At 40.2% G+C, this 22,820-nt stretch overlaps 1 protein-coding gene across 1 annotated transcript in view; it reads left to right on the forward strand.

The window, feature by feature from the left end:
• The window catches only part of LOC146713680 (endophilin-A1-like), a 61,674-nt gene extending 39,458 nt beyond the window's left edge, over window positions 1-22,216 (forward strand). Inside the window, exons 2-9 of the mRNA XM_085449773.1 lie at window positions 9,217-9,285; window positions 10,337-10,409; window positions 10,519-10,662; window positions 10,831-10,964; window positions 11,090-11,248; window positions 11,704-11,807; window positions 11,900-12,030; window positions 13,522-22,216. Of these exons, the coding sequence (XP_085305899.1) occupies window positions 9,217-9,285; window positions 10,337-10,409; window positions 10,519-10,662; window positions 10,831-10,964; window positions 11,090-11,248; window positions 11,704-11,807; window positions 11,900-12,030; window positions 13,522-13,718 (1,011 nt within the window). The 3' untranslated portion in view covers window positions 13,719-22,216. The remainder of the gene's footprint in view (window positions 1-9,216; window positions 9,286-10,336; window positions 10,410-10,518; window positions 10,663-10,830; window positions 10,965-11,089; window positions 11,249-11,703; window positions 11,808-11,899; window positions 12,031-13,521) is intronic.
• Window positions 22,217-22,820: the final 604 nt, after the last annotated feature.

A 22,820-nucleotide genomic window follows, 5' to 3' on the forward strand; every position in this document is an offset into this window, starting at 1 on the left:
CTGGGAACAGCTAAGATACTGCGCAGGACCCTCAAGCTCCCAGGCCTCTGGTAGAGGACCCGAGCTTGAAGAATAAACCGCCCGCAGGGGCGTGCTGGGTGTTTTTATATATATATATATATATATATATAATATTCTGTAACTCTGTAACTTCTGTCGGTGCTGTGCTTTTTTGGAAATCGAATTTCCCACAGGAACCCACCCGAGGGATTAATAAAGTTCTATCTAATCTAATCTAATCTAATCTAATCTAATATCGTCCACCCCTAACTACAAGTTCAGCTGTTCTTTCCTAAATGCAGTAAAATGAAAACTAGTGATACAGCGTGCTGGGTTGAGGGTCATTAAAAATGCTTAATTATCTTTTATTACCAAATAAAAAATTTCAAAGGCCAGAATCACCAGAAATTTCAAAATATTGATGGAGATATAAATGTTTGTTTTTCTATAAATCAACCTTATTACATTTTGGCATAACAGCCTGCCATCAATCCAGCCTTTTATCCATCTACAGTTCAAGATGGCGTTTGAGTGTTTTGGCAGCCGTTCAGACTGATAGATGAGCTGACTCCGGCTGCCAACCTTTACTCTCCCTGATTGCCCAATTCCCTTCCAAACAAGATTTATGTCAGCTGGAGGAAAAGCTATCTTCTCTCTCTGCTGGCAAGGTGCCACAACCTTTGACCTTTGACCTCTTCGCTGTCGTTCCTGTTATGGCAGTCTTGTAATTAGGTTTATTTTTTTGTGGCATCAGTTGGAGTGAGTCAGCAAAAAAAAGAGAGGGGTGAGGGGGAAATCAAGGACAGAGAGAGGATGGAAAGGAGAGAAAATGATAACGAGCAACTGTGGAGGTGGAGAGATGTAGAACAGATGGGGTTTGTTAATGCCTCAGTGGTCTAAAAGGTGGTTAGCTTTTACTGTCTGTGTTTCTGTTTGTGTGTGGGAGGTTGTGGGTGTGAAATGACTTTCTCTAGAAGCACCCACTGGGTCCATTTTTGAGTTTTTATGTGTTTAAAGCCAAAAAAGTAACTTTTTCTGTGATTTGTCGAGTAAAAAAAATCCAAATCCACTAATCCTCCAAGGGTAAATAAGGGATAGACACAACTACCAGGATGGCACCTTTTCTAACTTTTTTGGAGTCTAAATTTTGAAGCCTTAACATTAGCAAATGGTTGCTGCCACTTTGACTTTCTTGAAGTCAAAAGTGGACATATTCACATGAGAAGGTAGAGTCCTAAGTTGTCAGCTACTGCTAGCAAACATGGTTAGCAAGCTGTATCCGTACAGTAATTAGAATATCACTCACCAAAACTACAGCTGGAGGATTTGTTGGATGGTATTTTAGTACAAGTACAAATAATATCATGGAAAATAGTCATAAAGGCACCAACAACATAAACAAGAGGTCCTTTAAAAAAGAAAAATCACCTAGTGGGGAAAGTGTATCCATAAGGACTAAACCATTATTTACTTGGAAGGAGCTTGGAAGGAAAAGGACTCTCCGCCATTGTTCTTAGAACTGGAGAAGATTCTCGGATGAGAGGTTCAGTCCAGTTGCTTTTCTTTCCAAGCTCCTTAGATTACCAAGACCTGGATGACTGAAAACCTCCCCAACCTTGCACCATTAACATGTTTATTTTTTATTTGAAGTTGGCCTTGAACCTCTATGGCAGCAGTGTCCAACTCCAGGCCTCAAGTGTCAGTGTCAGCGGCAGTTTATGACACTTTCTGCAATGGCTTCATTTTTCAGCTCTGAAGCCTTGGAGGCTAAGCAGTAACCTCCTGGGCTGAAAACTGAGAAGCAGTTTCAGTTCAGCAGTTTAGCTCCTGCTTCTTTAAGACAACTTTCCTATGATGCCTGCTCCTTGTAAAGTTCATTGGAGGAAGCAAGCTACCCTAGTGGTGACCCCTTGTAAATAAGGGAGCGGCATTATTAAACCTTGTTAAACGAAACCTAGCTCAGTAGATTTGTCTACCAATTAGACGATCAGTGGTTCAATCCCCAGTCTCTTTAGGTAAAGCCCCCAGAATTCCCCTGTATGCATTCATCAGAGTGCAAGTCTGTATGTGTGAAATACAGAAAGTGCGTAAATGTTAAAATAAAGAGGGTGTAGCCTGTAATTAAAAGCATTATAAGTACTCAGAAAGCAATACATGAGTAACAGTGCAGTCAGTTTACCATAAACACTCATGTTTATGCAACAGGAAATAAGAAAAAGCAGTATCGGTCCTCTTGAAGGCATGTGTTTTTGTTTTTCAAAATCTGACGCCTAAAGCATAGAGCTGCTCATGTGTTCATGATCGTCGGTAGTGCGTATGCTTTTTGTGACCTGACAAAGACTGAATGGCACAGAAATATTGTTCGTGTTAATCAGATTGTATTTCTGCTGTAATCTGTCATGTTTACACTGTGCTCGAGGTTAAATGTGTTGTCATCACTTTATCAGGGTTTTGTTTAGTATCTGTTATCTCCGTGAAGGCAGCTTTGACTCAAAAACAGACTAATGTCATGTTTTTAAAATTAGATGTGACAGCCTGGAATCGGTGAAGGAGTGATAATTTGATTAGCGCCTGTTGCTCCGGTGTTCCCGGTAGAGTAAATCAGCTCATCAGTTATATGTAATTGTGGTGTTAAGCAAATCTCTCTTCTATCTGTGCTGTGATTCACTCTTTGCATTATCAAGTACAAAAATAAACTGTATCTAAACAAAATCATGCTGTTATTGAGATGTACACGGTGCTGTTTTCCACAGTTGGTTGAGGTATTTTACAGTAAAACACTGTGTGTTTGTGAAAGTCGCCACTCCTCAACAACTGCAGCTGCACACTGTTATTACCATGCTGTAATGAAGGAGTGTAGGAAGGTGCTTTAAATGTGTGCTGTCAAATCAACGAAACACTCCCCCAAAAAATTATTTTTCTAGTGCCAGTAGCACTTGTAGGTGTAGGTTGTTTTCTGTGTTTAAAAACAGCCTAATCGTCTGGTGATGAAGTTTAATTGGTGTGTTTACTGCTGTGGAAATTATAGTGAGATGCCTTGTAAATTGCAGAGGCATCCACACACAAAGGTATAATTCTTTTATAATAGATTGTGACAAAAGCCATATTTGTTTATGTTTTTTTCCTTTTATATGCTTGGCCTTTCTGGGTTAAACAAAAATGTAGTGATTTGGTTTTCGCTTCATACAAGTCTAACAAAGGGTCGGTCAGATCTGTGTTCAGTATACCAAAGGGGTCGGTAACAGCAGCGGTCCCCAACCCCTGTGCCATGGACCGGAGTCGTTTGGTACCGGGCTGCGAGAGTTGAGGCTTGGGTGTGAAATCTTTTGGTTTTCAGGGTTTTTATCAATTTTTGCATTATTTTTTTAATTGTTTTTATCGTTAACTTGGTTTCCCTGGATCTTTTCAATCAATCAATCAAAGCTTTATTCGTCACATGCAGGTTGCCCTGCAGTGAAATGGGAATCCCCCCGACCTTACACATATAGCACAAACATTACATGTGTGTTATGAATAAATCTTCTTTTTTTTTGGTACTGGTACTGGTTTTATTTTGTTGTATTTATCCACGACACCTTAAAGGCCGGTCCCTGAAAATATTGTCGGACATAAACCGGTCCTTGGCACAAAAAAAGGTTGGGCTGCTGGGTAACAGGAAAAGCTAGCATTGCGTGCATGGATGGCGAAAGCTAACAGTGTCAACAGGTTGGAGATCTAAGAACCCTAATCCCTAGAATCATGTGATCTTGGACTTTTGAAGGATGTTCACTGAAGTTAGGCCCTGAGCTGGCAACACTGTTGCCTCACAGCAAGATGGTTCGAGGCTGTAAGCTAGCTGGGGTGTTTGCATGTTTCCCCTGTGCCTGTGTGGGTTCCCTCCTCCAGTTTCCTCGCACAGTCCATACACCTGAATGTTGGGTTATCTAGTGATTCTTTATTGGCTAAAGGTTAGGTAGAATGGTGACCTGTCCACCTAGTAGCAACTGAGATTGACCTAGAGCTCCTGCGACACTGGAGTGGATAAGCTGTGGTGAATTGATGGAAGTTTCTCAGAGTGTTGAAGACTTTGAGTTTTCACATTTTGCAAAGCCAACCAATGGGACAGCCAGTCATCGAGCTGTAGGTTTAAAGCGCTGAAGTTTAGCCTCATGTTACCTTATTAGCCTCTTCCTCAGGCTGAGGGATACAGCTTATTAAATTAACACTGGTGTCAGATCAGTAACCAGTATCAGCAGATGCCTAAAGCCCTGTATTGAAATAGGAAAAAGGTTAAAAACATTATGGAGGTACAGTGAGACCTCGAGAGCTCCAGAAATGTGAATTTTCCCTCAAACCAAACTTACATCTTTTGCTAACATGGTGTGAAACTCTGTGAAGAAAACCTGACTTTGCACCTTTCTAGATGATGTACAGCTTGCAGTGTTTCCACTCTAAAAGATGGAAAAATAAACATCAGCGAGGTGTAAACGTGGGTCGTCACATACAGCATGGAAGGACAGTAAGAGGGAAATATTACAAGAAAGCAACACTGCTGAGAGAGAAGCAGTTACGTAACAGCGTGTCAGCGCGCCGCTCCGCAGCCGCCTTGCAGACGACAGGAGGGCTGCCAATGTGTGTGTTTGGTTCTCAGAAATATGAAAGGATGCAGTCAGCTCCCTGTCTCCATGGTAACTGCATCTTCCTCCTCATCTGTCTGTACTGCTCACTTTCTTTCCCCGCTATTGTTTTTCATTATTTTTACATTTTCATCATTTCTATTTTTTCATTATTATGTCGCCTCGCTCTCTCTGCCTGTCTGAGAGACCCACTCAGCCTTGTGTCATAACAAGCACACACAGGTGCTCAGGTGCACAAGCCGTTACATAAACAAGCACATATTTATCTTTATGCTTGCATGGCTTGTTGCTTTGATGAAGATGTGTGACATCTGCTGTACCAGACACATATTTAGCTGCTCATTCCACGAATTGCATGTTTTCATAATTTGCCTCCATGTGTGCAGAAATGGAGAAACAAGTCTTACCAGAAAAGTCCACTTTAATTTTTACCTTTGGTATGACTACATATGTTACTGTTGCTGCTAAAGTGGAGTTACTTTTGACTACTGCATATCCAGTTCATTGGCTCCTATCCAAGTGATCATTTTTAGAGGTTATGAAATTCAATCAGTCAATCAAATGTTTATTTCGAACATATAAGCAACAGGTCTTAGTAACCATAAAACCAAACCAAAAACAAAAAATAAATAAACATAAATCACTGAAAGCATATTTACACGAACAAAAAAACAAATGTTGATGATTTCCTGTTGGAAAAGGAGTCAGAAGAACCAAATGTTTATTCATTCTTGCCTCCCGATCTTCACTGTGGGTTGCAGTGGGTAGGGATATCTGGGTTCTGTCACATCTATGTGTTGGTGTTTGGGCTCTAATTTGGGTGGTTGATGGGTGTAGGAGTTTCCTCACTGAGTGAACCACTATACTGCCTGTTTGTATTTGTTGTTGGGTTTTTGTTTTTTTTCTTCTCTGGCCTTGCTCGAGTGTTTTGTTTCTGGATGTCTTTTGCCTTTTTAGGTAGAAGAGATGGTAGTCGGGGTTGCTCGTGCCATAATGCTAAACAACATTCACACAGGATTCATGTTAGCTGAATTTGGTAGCTAGAGCAATGGGGTATGTTGCTTAGTTTTCTTAATTAGTCTTATTTGTATTACATAAACAATGAAATTACATTATTCTGTTTTGTAAAAAAAAAAACAAAAATCCAAATTGCAGACTGTTAATGTTTACAATATGTATATTTAATTAGTTTTTACTTTATTTGATGGAACTTTATTTTTTGTCATTCTAACATCATACTTTAAACATGCAGCACATTTGAATCGGTTGAATCGTGTATGAAACTTAAGAGAAATGTTTGGCAACTGTTTCGGATGATCATTTCACGGTTTCTTATAGTACTGCAATAGTGGCAACAGCAGTTCAGATATTCATTTTCACCCGTCACGCATGAGCATACATAAGTGCAGCTGTCTGCTGTTGTTGCCATATGTTGTTTTTATGCATTTGTTTACTGGTATCTACTGCATAGATAAGTGGAAAGGTGCACATGGGTTCACTAAGCTGTGGGTGTCTGATATGAGTCACGATTGTGGAAAATCCCTCTCTCCTCCTTCCCTGCAACCTGAGGCGATTAGCAAGCAAGCAGTGTCACTCTGCAGCAAGTCCCTCTCCTACAGTGACAAGCAGAGCAGAACAAAGATCTATATATAAGCAAGGCAATATCTATAACTCACTGAGCGTCAGTGTGATTGCAGTCAGATGGAGGTCACAGCATTTGTGATGAGTCTGCTGTATTTGCTGTGCAGACTTCATTCGCTCCACTATGTCTTTGTTATTACAGACAGGGCTGTAGTTGTGTAACGTTAAGTCCTGCTTTTTTTGTTCAGTCTGAACTCTACAAGAGGAGATTTTTAGAGGAAATAATCACATTTTGGTTAAGTGAAGAAAAACTGGTACTGCTTGTTTTGAAAGAGATGAATTACTTGAGGTTACTTTGTGTCGTTTGTTGGTGGTCTGTGGACTCTTTGTGGTTAATTATGCTTGTCTTTAGGATCATTTCAGTAATTAAGTGTGTCTTTGTGTTTGTTTTGTCTCTTAAGTGTTTAATTTCCTTACTTCACAGGGGTGTCTGATATATGGATATTTCCCTTTCCTTGTTACTCATTTCTTTTTTCTTCTGTGTCTCTTCAGGGTTGTTCTGCTTGTGGTGGGGATTATTTTGGTAATTTCAGTCGTCTTTGTGGCCATTTACTGGTGGCTTTTGATCCTTTTTGATTGTTTTGAGTGGTTTGCGTTGTCTTTGAATGGTTGGTTTCTGGTTGTTTGTATCTCTTGTCTCTGATTATTTTGCTTGTCTTTAGGGCCGTTCTGGTAACTTTGTGTTTCTATGAGGCTGTTTCCCCCCCCCCCCTATTTTTTTTAAGTTTGTGTCTCTTTGTGGCTGTTTTCCTTCTCGTTTGGTTTATTTCTGTAATTTTGTGTCTTTGTGGTCACTTTGTGGCTGCTTTGGGTCTCTGTAAGCTTTTGTCTTTTTGTGGCCTGTTGTTCTTTTTTGTCTCTTTATGATTGTTTCCTCATCATTTTGGTGTCATTTAGATTACTAAGGGTGTTTTTCTCGCTCATTTTTTGGGTCTCTTTGTAGTTAATTTTTGGGTGTTTGTGGGTCTTTTGTGTATCTTTAAGGTCATTCTGTGGGTGTTTATTGTTATGTTAGATTGGAGCTATTTGGTAATTTGGGGTCTCTTTGGTGAGTTTGTGGTGATTTGGGTTCTTTGTTATTATTTTACACTGTTTAACTGAGCTCTGGTTCTCATTTTGAAGATCACATACTGAAGTGACTTCATAGAGAAGCCAGGAGGCTTTTTGGTGTTCAAACTCCCAGAACTGTGATGGTGGGATTGTAAATGAATCCATTATCATCCATCACATTCGTGAAGAGTACCACTCATAATTGAGCAATCTTTTTTTTTCTTTTTTTTTTTTTTGCCTGTCCCATTTGGTTCTTTAGTCGTCAGAATTGTTGTCTGAAGACCAACAAGGATACCCAGTGGATTTACTTTGCCAAATGGATCATCGTGGCATTGCCGTATTGGTCCATTTGATCGATCTTAGTTTTTATTATTTATTATATTTTATTTTCAGATGTTACAGACGGGACAGACATGAGTGAGGGATAGGAAAGGGAGAAAGAAAGAGGAAGGAAAAGAAAAACAGAAGGGGAGAGGGACAGTGAGAAAGGGTGGGAGAAAAAAAATCTCCTGGATCACCTGTTGAGAGAGAAGAAGAATAGAAAACAAGCAAAAAAAAACCCAAAGCAACATACTAAACACAACACCATCGCATTAATCTAGCTAAGTGTAAACAGCAGTAAATACTAAATATTCAATGTTGTTGTGCAGCACGCAGGACAGACAGCGCACAATGTGCTTTGAAGTAGCAGCCAAGAAAGGTGTAATTTAAGTCTACAAACAGTGAACACCCGTGTGCACACCTGTGTGGATCAGCGCGCTTGTATTCAAATGGTTTCCACATGTAATGGTCTGCAAGAGGATGTAGCGAGCCATAGCCCCGTCCCCCAGGGCATAATTGAGCAATCTTCTGTTGTCCTAACCCGTATTTTAACATTTTAAATGTCCACATTTTGATAATATCCACACCAAGACTGCAGTAACAAAAGAAAAAAATCAAGCAAAAAAGTGATTTATTCTCAGAACAAGTGATTACAAGTTTTAACCTTTTATTATTTTATTGAATAATGTAATATAGTCAGCTGAATATTCCCAGCTGGAGTTCCTTTGGTATCTGACAGGGCTCTTACAAAGAAATGAATTCAGCTGCAATAATAGCGAGAAAGCTGCAGGTTTCAAAACAATTGTAAAAACATCTGAATTGCTTTCTTGTGGTGCGCTGCAGCTGACTTACAGGAAATATCCATGTCTGTCTAAAAAGAAGACCGCGGGAAAGAAAAATCACATTATTATGTTTTCTTGATACATTCATCAGTTAATAAGCCTTAATAAAATACATTTTAGCGCTGGAGGTTCAGTGTTACGGTTCATTGAGACATCTAATGAGGGTGAACATAATACCAGGTGAACGCAGATTCAGATTGTCTGCTGTCTATGAACTCAGTGGTGCCACTGGCTTGAACGTGTTTCTGAGAAAAATATTGAAGCATTGCAGTGAAAGCAGAAAGCCGGCTCATCAGTCGAGAGATGCTTGGCCATCTGAAAGAGGTTTTATTTAGAATGAAGAGACTGTCTGAGAATTTAAACTGCTCAATTTCTGCCTGCACAGGCCAAGGACACAGATGAAAATAAACTGTTATTGACTCACTCTGAAACACTGTATTCTAATGGTATTAAAGTAGAAGACAAAAAAATCGAGGAATCAAAGGTTGAGTGAAAGCTGTTGTCACTGCACCGACTTTCCTTCTCGTCTCTTTTTTCCTGCATAAATTATTTTGTACAACACTTTTTTTTCTGCCTTTGCTCTTATCACACAGCCAGACTTTCTAACTTTCTTCATTACCACTTTAAACGCAATTTGGTGTTTCTTCCTCTGAGGGTGGGTTTGAGTAATCAAAGCTACTCAAATATGAAAGTATTAACCATATTTCTTCCCCTTTCTGTCTCTTTCCTCTGATTTCTTATTACAGAAAGTCAGCGAGAAGGTTGGAGGGGCGGAAGGAACCAAGCTAGATGATGACTTTAAAGAAATGGAGAAGGTAATTACCTGTTTGTCTGTGATCTGATACCAGATTTAATCTTAGCTTAGTGTTAAGCGTAGAAGCAGAGAGAAACTGGATCTCTCTTACCTCTGCTGGTAGAGGTTAGCTAATTTAAAAGTTATACTTGTTATAATCACTAAAACAACCTGGAAGCTTCAATGACAATTTTCTGAGAGAAGGTTTGGTGCCAGAATACTTCTTGGATCTAATCCACAAAGTAAGTGGGCACAGCAGAGATAGACTAGCATACTTTTGTTTGTTTTGTTTTTTGTTTTTTTTAATTAAACAAGACATACGTAAAGGTAAAGTTTGGTGCTCTAACTACAGCCTAACTGGCTGCTATGTGTTGCTTCACTTTGACCACATATGACTAACTTGTAAACCTGTATTACACCAGCAGATTTTTTAATGTATATCTAAATATATCTAGAAAATATTGCAAAGCTGTATTCATTGTAGTATTTAGAGTAACTTTATTACTTGATTAATAACTGATGAGCTGTTGGCCTTCATCGTGGTCATTAACAGAAACAGAGCGTTCACCTTCAAAGTAAAAGTGCACTTTTTAAAATGCATTAAGCTTCCAATTTGAAGGTGAACATTCTAAGTTTCTAGTTTGTAGGGTTGGCGAATACACATTTTTCCCCTAGTAATATTTGGTAGAGGGGATGGCAGACCTATCTATAGGCCTATGTCACTGAGGGTGAAGTTGCACCTTTCCAGGTTATGGCTATATAAGGTACCACCCAAGTTTTCTATTGCCAGAGATAATCACTCTGTATGAGTGTTGGTCCCATGTTGTTGTTTTGATTTATTTTTTCTGCTTTATGAAATATCCTTCCAAACATGTTATATGTTTCATAATTACTTTAATGAAGGCCACAAGCCTAAATACACAGGAAGAAAAATAGTTATACTGCATACTGAAAACGTTGCTGGAGCTGCTCTATGCAGTTTGGAAGTAGTTGAAGTTGTTCCTGGACTTTCTACTCTGTTTATACGAGTGAGTATCAGTTGACATGCTGATAATCTGGTGTTTCCCCTGCAGAAGGTGGACGTCACCAGCAGAGCAGTGTTGGACATCATGACCAAAACTACAGAGTACCTTCAGCCTAACCCAGGTATTAAATATACAAAGGTTGCAGAATGCTAAAAAAAATTGCAAAACTATTATATTGTAATTCAAATTGTGACTCCTGATGTTACTGATGTTATTTCTGCTTTTTAAAGCATCAAGAGCCAAGCTGAGTATGATCAACACCATGTCAAAGATCCGTGGGCAGGAAAAAGGACCTGGTTATCCGCAGGCTGAGACCGTCCTAGGAGACGCCATGTTGAAGTTTGGACGGGAGTTAGGAGAGGAGTCCAGCTTTGGTAAATGTATACCTGTTAAATGACGTAAGATGTATCAGAAAGTTAACCATTTTTAATTATTTTTTCCAATTCAAGATTAGATAATAGAGGAAAATAGGTCATAAGCAGGTAGCAACCTTGGCGGCTCAGAAAAATTGGCTTTTTGCTAATTTCTCACTTTACTTCCAGGCTTGGCCCTCATGGATGCTGGTGAGGCGATGAAGGAACTCGGGGAGGTGAAAGATGCTCTGGACATGGAGGTTAAACAGAACTTTATTGATCCACTGCAGAATCTTCATGATAAAGACCTCAAAGAGATACAGGTCGGTAAACAAGTAACATTAGATATGTGGGAAATTGAATTTATAATGGTGACATGTTGTTGAATTCTTCTTCAACATGAATCTTAAATTGTTTATATCACATGTTCCTTTCTCATCTATTCCAGCATCATTTGAAGAAGATGGAAGGCCGACGTCTGGACTTCGACTACAAGAAGAAGCGTCAGGGGAAAGTCCAGGATGACGAAATCAAACAGGCACTGGAGAAGTTTGATGAGAGCAAAGAGATCGCAGAGCAGAGCATGTTTAACCTACTGGAGAGCGACGTAAGGATAATGTAATATACGTATTCCAATTCCACCATAACTTATTATTATCAGAGTTGAAGGTAAATATGTTCCTTAGCTCTACAGAGAAAAGCGTTAAATAATCTCAGATCATTAATACCAAAACAGAGTTTTGAAGACCAATCAGAAGAAGAAAATCTAATCATATTGTGCCCTCAGCAAATTAAAAGAAGATTTTATATTACAGCCACAAAAACATGTTCAATGTTTGTTTGTTTTTTAAAAAAAAGGGGGGAACATATGAAATCAAATATTAAGGTCTATTCTTGTTACTGACATGTTCCAAGTAAAAAATTTTATGCTATATACAAACATGGAAAAGACAAGCAATCTTGTGCCTTGCTGTGCCAAACCAGTGCCAGCCCAGCGTGGGTATGGAGGATGGGTTTGGAAGAATAAAAACAACAAAAAACACGTTTATGTGTGTGTTGCAGATAGAGCAGGTGAGCCAGCTCTCAGCACTGGTCCAAGCTCAGTTTGAATACCACAGTCGTGCCTCTGAAATCCTCCAACAGCTCTCCAGGAAGATGGAGGACAGGTATCGATCCAGCCTCCTACTCAGGATAGAAATAAAGCTATAAAAATAGACTGTGTGGTTAGATAGAACTTAACTGTGTGGCTTCCTTCCAGGATAAAAGAAGTGTCCAGTAAACCGAGGAAGGAGTACACTCCAAAACCCAGAATGACACTGGAGCTGCTGCCACCCAGCGAAAGCCACAATGGAGGGATACACTCTGCCAAATCCCCAGGAAGATCACCAGGTAGAGAGAGGATGTCAATCTTCGATGTGCAGTTAGATGACTACCAGTATCCAGCTCAGTGGTATCTGTCAAATAATGTCCAGTAGAGATGAGGTATCTGCAGTAGTGTCTTGGTAAGTCAGGATCTGGGATGCCTCATGTAGTCTGAGCAAAAAGACGAGCACATCTACCAGATAGAAGAAGCCGTGGGAGTTCAGATGAGATTTAGAAGAACGGTTTGGCCTACTAACTGCAGGGTTGGCAGTTCAATTCCTAGCCCTTCCTGCCCATGTTGCCAAGTGCAAGGCACTGAACCTTAACATACGATGCATCCTGTAAAAGCGGTAGATACTACAGACTCTACATAAAAGCCTTGAGGAGTGAAATCAGTCCAGCAGTGCATTAACCCTATTTTAAGCAATCAGCAGGGAATAACTCCACCGGTTAAAATAAGTCTGGTTGTATTTAAGCGTATAAGAAAATTGCCCCAGTTCTCAATTGCTTGATGTTTTTAATCTTAGTCGCTATTTCAAAGTCATCTTTAAGAGAGTTTTGTGTTTATTTTTTAATATATATTCCTGATCTGGGTCAAAATTGTCAAAAATTATTTCTGAAAGGCCTATAAACAGACTTATTGGCCACATACCCACTGGTTTGTGAAGTCCTGTTGTGAAGCCTTGTAAATTCATAACTGTGAGGCAAATCGGACTGATTGGCATTGCAAACTTGTGATTGATAAGTCGTTATCTATCTGTCTATCTGTATGTCTAATTTTCAGTCAGACTCCATGTTCAACACCTCAATTGGAAAAACACAGGAACGACATCAGAAATGCTTATCTCAAGGTTTCACAATGAGTCTTCACCATCAAAAAAAGGCCATCACAGTGGCTCATTGCTCTATCTGCCTGCCAGCCCCCCCCCCCCCCCCCCCCCCCCCCCAAAAAAAAAGATTAATTAATTAAAGCATGTCAGAAAGGAGACACAAACCAAGCCTCGGGGGTCGCAAGCTAGTGTACTCCCAGTGCTCGGCATCTGGTGCAAAGATGAGTTCCAAATTAGCATGCGCATCCATCCACTGTGGCATCCCCTTGGGAAATTATTTAGCAGCTGAAAGTTTCTTTCTACCTTCCAGAGTAGTATTAGAGTCTGTTAAACTTGTTTCATATTCGAGACAATTTACTTGTATGGACTTGCATGATTTTATTTTAAGTTTAATTATGAAATATACAAAGTTATTTAAAAGATTCCTGACTTTCTCTGGATTTTAGTTGTGCAGGATTTCAAAGTTAGTTAAAATGGTTTTCAGTTAACAGGTGAGCCTTGTCAAACCATTATGTTGATATCCAGCAAATTAGCCCCGTTCAATGCACAGCAAGAAATTCTTAAGTAAAACAAAATAGGCCCCGTATGTAACAGTGTCATTAAGCTAAACCAAAACAAACCAGATAACCAAAAATGCCGCATAGAGAGTGAAACTGACTCACTATGTTTTGCTTCTGTCCATTCACAGCCCCTATGGACCAGCCATGTTGTCGAGCGCTCTACGACTTTGAACCAGAGAATGAAGGTGAGCTGGGCTTCAAAGAGGGGGATGTCATCACCCTGACCAATCAGATCGATGACAACTGGTACGAGGGTATGATCAACGGCCAGTCGGGCTTCTTCCCCATCAATTATGTGGATATTCTGGTGCCGCTCCCTCATTAGGTCCTGTTACCAACCTTCCGCTTCCCCTCGACCAATCCAGACACCCAGAAAACAGCCTGTATTTGCATAAACAACAAACCACGCCCTCCTTCTACTTCTTCTTCTTCTTCTTCTGTGCTTCTGTGCGATTCTGCTTTCACAAAATGGACTGAAACGAGAGAGAAGCCCGAGATGGGATACATAAGATGCGGCAGTAGAACAGCGATTAGAGTAGAAGAAGAAAGGGAGAGGAGGATTATAGCGTGAGAGCTGCATAAGCAAGGGACTGAAAGAGATGAAAAGACAAAGAGATGATGTTCTTTTATAGCGCAGTGCTTGGCCGGGCAGCACAGAATACTGTGAGGTTATGGAGACTTGCGAATAAGGCACGGTGTATATGTACGTGCATGTATGTGTCTGTATGTGCGTTTTGACCTGTTCTTACTGTATTTATGATCAAGCCAGCACAAATTCCTGCTTGTCGGTTTAGCTGCCTGACAGCTTTTTTGTGAGACTGTCTTCTTTCTTCTTTTCTTGCTGTATTTCTCTAAAAGTAACTGTTCTTTCTACCTTAACTTGCCTTCTTGTGCTCTTTTTCATACCTAAATTTTTCAGAAACTGTCACAGTTTTACCAGCTGTCTATCTTTGTTACTTTCTCTTGTCTTGTTATTTTCTTTCATTGGGTAGCACTACCTTTTAGAAAGGCTCCATAGTCCAGATTGTAGACCATCAAAATAACAACCCAGAGCCACAGATCCATAGAGTTTACGATTTAGGTATATTTCAACCTCTTTCTAGCTCTTTTTGTAACACCCTCTGCCTTTGCTGACACTGCATAGCATTTCAATTCAGTGGCTGAATGCATGATCCAGCCAAAAAAAGATTGACTGTGTTGAAGTAAGCTTGGTCTTGCTAGAATGGAAAAGAGAACATTTATCCACTTGTTTTTAAACCCATTTATCTTGTAAAATGGAACTTTTAGGTGGGTTTTGAGGCTTGAGGATCAAGAAACTCATTCAACACATCACTAAGCAGAAGTTCAAGTGATGAAAAGGAGAAGTTTGGGTTACTCTTTTTACCAAGCAGCACTGATTTGCCATCACAGCCACAGATGAATGTTATTGAACAGAGCCTTGTTTGTTTTTGTTTTTTATTTGATACACATTTGAACATTCCAGTATGCATAGTGAGAAAGAAGTTTGTTTGTTTTTTCCTTTCTATATACTGTGGTTTCCTTGTACTCTGTGGAGTAGGAGCTTGCTGATTTGTCTAAATATGTGGCTTTTGCATGCATGACTGTGTGTGGCTAGATGGCTTAAAAAACAGCAATTTTAGATTTCTTCAGATTTTCAATAACTCATGCTCAGAAACATAATTAAGTTTGGGAGGTGATACTCCCTTGCCAAAAGGCACGTCAGTAGGACATGTAGTAGCTGATGAACAGTTACAACTAGTGCTCCCAGCGTTAATCTCATTAAAATGACATTAATGCCATTTTAACGAGATTAACGCTGGGAGCACTAGTTACAACAATTAATATCTACCCAACAATCTGTCTGAGAAGTATCAGTAAAGTCTACTGTGAATGACCATGGCAGACCCGATGACATGAACGTGCTTTGCATCCTTTATTTACACACAAACACATAGAGATTTAGCTCTCCTGCTGCCAGCTCAACAATATCACAACAACTAACCATCACAGGACCCGTCAGCGGGGCATGATTGCAGATGCTGTGCAGGTGCATCTGCCTTCCTTGCATGGCACCGCAGGCCCCACCCCGCCACATACCCCCATCGCCCGACTGAGGCCGGGCAGACATCCGGCCGAACCTACTCCACCACCACGAGTGGGAGAGGGGATCAGCCCGGATCGTCGGTGCCCCTGGCCCCTGGCCAAGGGGTGTCAGTTCAGGTGGCCGCCCACGAACCCAGCGGCGCCGGCGAAGCTGGTCCGGAGGTCAGCCGCGTGGCAGGTGGACGCGGCGCGGCTGGCACGGTCGTGAGCCCCAGCTAACAGGCGGCTGGGCAGATGTTCGGTGTACACCGGCCACTGGTTGGGGTGAGGCCGGTCTGGCGTGCACGTCCAATTGAGCATGCTCCCCTGGCACAGGGACCTCCATCTCCTCGCGCGGCCCCTCCGTCACCACCCCCGCTTCCGGCTGGCGGGGACCCTCGCATGCCTCCTCCACCACCAGCGATGGTGTAGCAAGTTCCTCCCACGCTGACCTCCAGCTCGGGCTGGGCAGGTGGGTGAGCTAGTGGTGGGCTCAGCAGTTGCTCCTTGTCCCTCCTCCGGAGAGCAGGAATGGGAGCTGGCCCCTGCCGGGCACAAGCTACTCCCACCCGAGGAGTGGGGAAGGGTGCGGTGACAGGCTGCGGACCGGCCACCCCAGAGGTGTCGGGGAGCACCTGTGGGGGTGGCGGCGGTGTCGGGCAGCTCTTTCTGCTGCCGGCGACACACCGCCGCCTGCTCCCTCTGCATGGCTGCCAGCTCAGCCACCATTTGCACCATCTCCTCTCTCTGCTTGCCCAGTCCTGAGTCTGCCGAGCCTCCCGTCCTGGGTTTCGGCACCACTGTGAATGACCACAGCAGACCAGGTAACATGAACATGCTTTGCACCCTTTATTTACACACAAACACACAGAGCTGCAGCTCTCCCGCTGCCAGCTCAAAATTACCACAGCAACCAACCATCGCATGATCCAGCGCTATGCTTAAGTCGGCGGGTGTATCCGCCTTCCGTGCACGGCACCGCAGGCAACGCCACATCTACGCTTTAATCTTTAGAGTGCTGTTAGGGGCCCGACTATTTTACATGATCATAGTTCCCACTAAACAAAGTATCTGAAATTCCGTGGTGAATATTTCAGAATCTTTCCAACTTTATTGTTATTTGGCAGTGAAAAACTTCTAGTATTTTGGTCTCAAACACTAAAACTCTCTAACACTAGTTGCTAAGCTTTATGTTGAAACAGTAAAGCAAGATCAAAACATTTTGCTGTCATGAAACCTGTTGTAATGCTAATACTAAATTCCAGATTCACATTGTTTATGTCAAAATCCCGATAGCTTACCAGGGAGAATATACTATATTTTTGCCTGGTCATGATACCAGTTGCCTGTTATAGCTGTGTTTAATGGCAACTAACTGGGCCGACAAAGGTCAGTGCAGCTCAGATGTGCCATATTCACAATGGAAGTCATTCGCTAAACCATCTGCATTGAATAATATCTATAATGTAAAGTTGCACACAATGGAATTGATTCATAGCAATGTGGCAACCAGAGGCCATAAGAAGTCCGTGACATTCAGTGACTTCAAGCGACTATGGCCAAAGTAACCACTGGCAAAGGGAAAAGGATGGGATCCAAGATAAACTTTTCTCATCTTCCAGGTGAGCAACTGAAGTATATAACAATGAAGAGTGAAGTCTATTGAGTTTGGAAAGAAAAGCTTCTGGACTTTCATCTAAGAAGCTTCTTCAACTCTAAGAACTGAAGGAGCTTCTTGGATGAGAGGTGAAACATCATCAACAAACTTAAAGAAGTCCAGACGCTTTTCTTTACAAGCTCCTTAGACTGCAGTGACCTGGATGACTGAGAGCCAACAGACAATGAATAGTGAAGAATATCTGTATTGTCATATGACCTGATAGTGAATAACAATAGAAGGTAACCTAGGCAACCAGTGGCTGGAACACTCACCAGCAACCAGCTGTCAGCTTCAAAGTAATGCGTGATGACCAAAATTGCTGTTTGATGACCAAACTTTTTTTTAGGTTGCACTCAAGTTTTAGAATTTTGTCTGCCTTCTTGTTCATAGAATGATACATTTTGTTATATCAGAATGTTGTTAATGCCCTTAAACATCTCACTAAATTCAAGATTTACTCATTTATTTATTTTAACCCTACGATCGTGACATCTTTTTTGCTTCTGAACCTGTTGTCATAATCTCAGGCATAATTATACCATTCTTTAGCCAAATGCTTCAGATATCTCATTCTAGTTTTCTCTTAAACAGTTGCTGGAATAGTTAAATGTTAGTAAGAACTCTGTGTTGGTGGTAGCTCCCTGCTGCAAACGCGATGTGTAGCATCTAGCAGGATGGCTACAATGCCAAAATGCTTCTCATTATTCTCAGTTTCTGGACAGATCTGCAGTATTGTTAAAAGCAGTGTAAAGGAGTCTACTTTGACAACGACCATATGAAAAAGGTTGATATTATTTACTGTTAAAGGTTCTCTGATAAAGCAACTTTTAAAGATCTGGACTCACAATTAGAGAGATGACTCAGTTTAAATAACTGAAACATTCCAGTAATATTAAGAGCTCTCTTCGAAATAGAGGACAGAACTACAAACCTATAATTACATGTGTTACTTGTTGAAATAGGCATCTAAGTATAGTTCTGGATTTATGTCAAATCAACTGATAAAGGAAAACGACAACACCTTGGTCATCTCTGCTTTGAATTCTAGTTGTAATTTACCAGTCACACATTTTTTAAAATGGACTGTTTGATACTTATTGTACAGAGTTTAAGAATAATTTAAAAAAAAAAATCTTAGGGTTCTAGGGTTTTCTATCTGAGCATTATTTATGAACCAGCAGGAATCTGTGTTAGCATGGCTGATGCTAATGTGCCAGAAGTGGCTAACCAGCTAGCCTTTAGCTTAACATTCCTGTACTCTTGCTTTGTTGATGCAGTGTTGAGCAGAATACGTTAGAGTATTTAGTGCCTGATTACTGAATACCTCATCTTAAATGTAACATATAGGCTATTGAAAACAACAGAGAAATATAACATATTCCGAATTTTTCTAGAATACTCCGCCAGAAGAGCGGCTTTCATGTTAAACAGGTTATACTACAATCTTTTTTCCTATTACTTACAGACCATTAACATATATGATCATTTTATACTACTAAAATCAACATACTAAGATCTATTAGCAGGTTAATGGTTTACATGTATAACGTGGACCATATTAAAATATATAAAATCTTTACGGTTTCTACCAAACTTTAGGCAAAATGACGGGTTTGATTGTCTGCTTGTTAAGTAATCAGGTATTAAACCCTGTTTCCAGGTATCAAAGCTCAAGACATTGAACTTAGGACCACAGTTTTTCATACTAAGCAATCCAAAACATGCAGTAACACACTGATTATTATTCATGTGTAGTGGATGGTGTCATCTCTGACTTCTAGGCTGATGTTTTATCTGTGTCCAGTGTTTTCTGTCTTCCATATGAAGTTTATATCTGCCAGCAGCGCATCCTCTTACATTTTTATTGAGAACAATTTAAGCCACATCCTACATCCTCATCCCTGTGCTGATGTGTTGATATTAGCCTACCTATTGCTCTGTAGCCAGCTACAAAGGAGTAGATCATTATGTCAACTAACCCAACTTCAGTGACCCTCTATATGTTACTGCTAGTTTCCATAGCAGTCTTCATTTGCATCTAGAAGTGCTGTATGTTTATAGTTTTTCAGAAAGACATCAGTAAGAACATGGTATACAGTCTTTAAATGACAACTATCTCAGTGACTAAAGTCAGCTTACTGCTAACTCTGCCAAACCCCATAGATCACTGTTTTAATGGGTGCCTGGATAATAAATTATAACACCTGGAAAACACCACACTGATAATTTTATCGGAATCTGGACCTTAAAAAAACAAAAACAAAAATGAATAGTGTTCAGAAAGGACATTTGGACCTGGAGATGGCTGATGAGGTTAGGCTTAAAAAGCAGATATAAAAAATCATGACCATTATAATTATATTTACAATCTTATTGCCTTCTCTTGCTAAAGTCTAATGATTAATCAGTGCATAACACATACCAGAGAAAGTCTATGCCACCTAAAATGGCACAGATACTTAAGAAGTGTGACAGAGGCAAGACAGAAAACAACAAAAACAAAATGCTTTAGTTGAGATATTTGTCAAGATAAAATATTTGATAGAAGTTTGATTGAAGGACGGGAAAACCTAAAGCTACTATACAATCCTTTTGAATAGTAATAATAATAATAAAAAAGGAAAAGTACTGGTTCAGACTAAACAGTATCTTCTATAAACTGTCAATAATACTGAATATAAAGGCAATAAGTTCTGATGGAACAATAAAATTTAAGGTTTCATCAAAGGAAGAGGTATCTACCCATCTGTCTGTCTATCTATCTATCTGTGAAAGAGCTAAGACATCTCTTCCATTGCCAAAGCACATGCGTGAAAACAACAATACAATCATCAAATAAAACTTTATAATAATCTCTTTCCAGTCTTCAATTTTTTTTCTGCCATATACCTGCTTTTGCATAAATGTTACAGGTTTTTGTAAAAGACGGAGGTTTGGTTGGTGCAAACATATGTTCAGTGTTTTCTTTTTACTTTATTCTGTCGGTAAGTTCTGTGTCTGAAAACCTGATTTTTCTGAGTCTGCCTGTCGAATGTGTGTGAGCTGCATGCAACTGGACCGCTTCACGTCTGCTTTTTGAGATGGATTTTTTAAAAGTCAAAACATTCAAAAAGGGAAAAAGAGAAGGGGGAGATGTTCGTCCTGCTGGCTTTTGTCTTGCAGTGCAGTGAACCTAGGTTAACTCTGCTACTCTTCTGTTTTTTGTTGTTCAGTTATTGTACTCTTTGACCTGTTGAAAATTCATATGGCACTCTTCTTCAACTTACAAAGTGCTTTAAGACTTTTTGTATTTCTTTGAATGATGTTTTTATTTTTGCTTTTTTTGTTTCACTTCCACTGCGATTTGCCCTCTATGGCGACATGTATTCTAACCTCAATGAGGGACTTGTACAGTGTTACCCTCCATTTCCCCTGTTCACCTTGGTAAGAGTCAGACCTAGGCCACATTACCTACCTAAAGTCAGTTTCACCTCTCCAGTTGAGAGATCAGTCATGACACTCCAAACAAAAGCTGCAGGTCTCCAGTCTTTCCTCAGAGGTACAGCTGTTCTGAAAGGAGAAACACCGTCATTGTCTGGGGCTAAACTTGAGAAGCACCAGCTGGCAGATTCTAATATACTTTACATTTGGACTTCTGCTAAAAAAAAGTCATTTTACATTAATTATGTATTAATAAGCAGGTTAATAACTTAAAAGAAAGCATTTGCGAAATTGTATAAGTATTATTGGTGTCTTGTGATAACTGGTTGGAGAAATTACAGGCTTAATTATTTTCTTGCTAACAGTAGCTTTAGAAGATTTAGGGGCTTCTCATAGCTGATGGTTTCCACCAGTGTACAGCAACAATGAACTAAAAAAATATGTTGTATAATTTAACAGTAAGATACAATAGTTAATATCACCTCCCACTTCATTATGGACATCTGTTTAACCTCTTGTTACCCATATATAAAATCAACCAATCACATGACAGCAAATCAGTGCCTTTATGCACTATGACTATGAATACTTAGATAATGCTGAGGGAAGAAACAATATTCACATGGCTTTGAATGTGGCATTGTTGCCACACAGGGATCTCCAGGGTTTTTAAAAATGGTCCAAAAAAAGACAAAATATCCAGTCAGTGGCAGTTCCCTGAGTGAAAATGTCTCGTTAAGGTCAAAGGTTGGAGCTGATAGGAACGCAACAGTAACAGTAACACTGTGCCATTCCTTTCAGCTAAGAGCGGGAGACCGAGATAGCAATTCACATAAGCTCACCAAAATTGGACAATAGAAGAGGGGAAAAACATTTCCTGATCTGATCAGTCTCAATATCCGCTGTGATATTTAGACAATAGGATCAGAATTTGACATAAACAAAGCATCTTGCCTTGTATTAACAGTTTAGGCTGGTGATAGAGTGATATAGTGTGGGATATTTTTTTGGCAAAGTTTGAGCTCTTTCTACTAGGTGAGCATCATTTAATGTGACTGCTTACCTGAGTATTGATGCTGACTGTCTTCTGATGGGTGATCAGAGTTCATTGTATTCAAATGGTTCCCCACAGTTACCAGATCTCAATTTAATAGAGCATCTTGGGTGGAAGACGAGAGTCACATCATGGGGGCGTAACTGACAAATCTGCAGCAACTGTGCAATGCTTTCTTTTTATATGCACCCAAATAAATGAGGAATGTTCACAGAACCTCGTTGAATCTATGCCATGAAGAATTAATGCAGCTCTCAAGGCAAAGGTGGGTCCAACCCAGTACGGTAGTAGCAAAGTGTACTTAATAAAGTGACCAGTGAGCAAATATACTCTCTGTGCTTCAGAATTAGTGTTGGAGTGATGTGAAACCCTTGAAGCTACAGCCAGTTATCTCGGAGAAATAAAGAATTGATTGTCTTGCTTGGCTCAAAGACGGCAGCATACACCAATAAACTGGGCTTGATTGATCTATACTTGATTGATCAACAGATTAGGATTTGAGGTGTAGAGTGTCCACTTGCAAAAAAAATAAAATAATGTAAGCTACTTTCCTTTGTGCACCAAGGATGACAGTATATTTAAATAAAAATTGGTGTTTTATTTTTAACTCAAGCTGTTTTTTGCTTTTTTGAGGCTCCACCTGTGAGGTTTAACTCAAGCAGAAGGATTTCTCCCAAGGGAGCGGGTCTGCCTCTGAGAGCTGACCTGCTTCAAAGAAACATTTGCAAAACTAAATCTAATCTCTGCACCATGATTTTTGGGGTGTAATAATGTGGCCGGGGTCTGAACTGTGGCTGTGTTACATAATCATACTTTATGCCTTGTGGCTGTATGAAATGGCCCTATGACTTTGGAACCTGCTGTCCTCTGGTGAGCTACTTGTGTGTATGTTAATATATACACACCTTGTTGGTATTTATTTATTTATATATGTATTGTATGTATTGATTTGGTTATTTATTAATTTATTTATTCCTGTGTCCTATTTAATGGTTAGGCACCTGTGACATATTTGACGGTCGTCAATACATTGGTGTATGGTGTAGAGTATGGGAGGGGTAGTGATTGGGGGGAGGATGAAGGGGTATTTTGGGGGGGTTGGGGGTGGGGTTGGTCAATGGAAAAAATCTAGCTGTGATACTAACTCTAACTGTTGCTCTCCTTGTATTGGACAATGATATAATCTAAGACCACTGTATGTATAACTGCTT

The sequence above is a fragment of the Copadichromis virginalis genome, linkage group LG3, assembly GCF_057382275.1.
Source record: "Copadichromis virginalis isolate Kocher_CV1m ecotype Utaka linkage group LG3, C_Virginalis_male_GT1.1, whole genome shotgun sequence".
In the NCBI taxonomy this organism is placed as follows: domain Eukaryota; kingdom Metazoa; phylum Chordata; class Actinopteri; order Cichliformes; family Cichlidae; genus Copadichromis; species Copadichromis virginalis.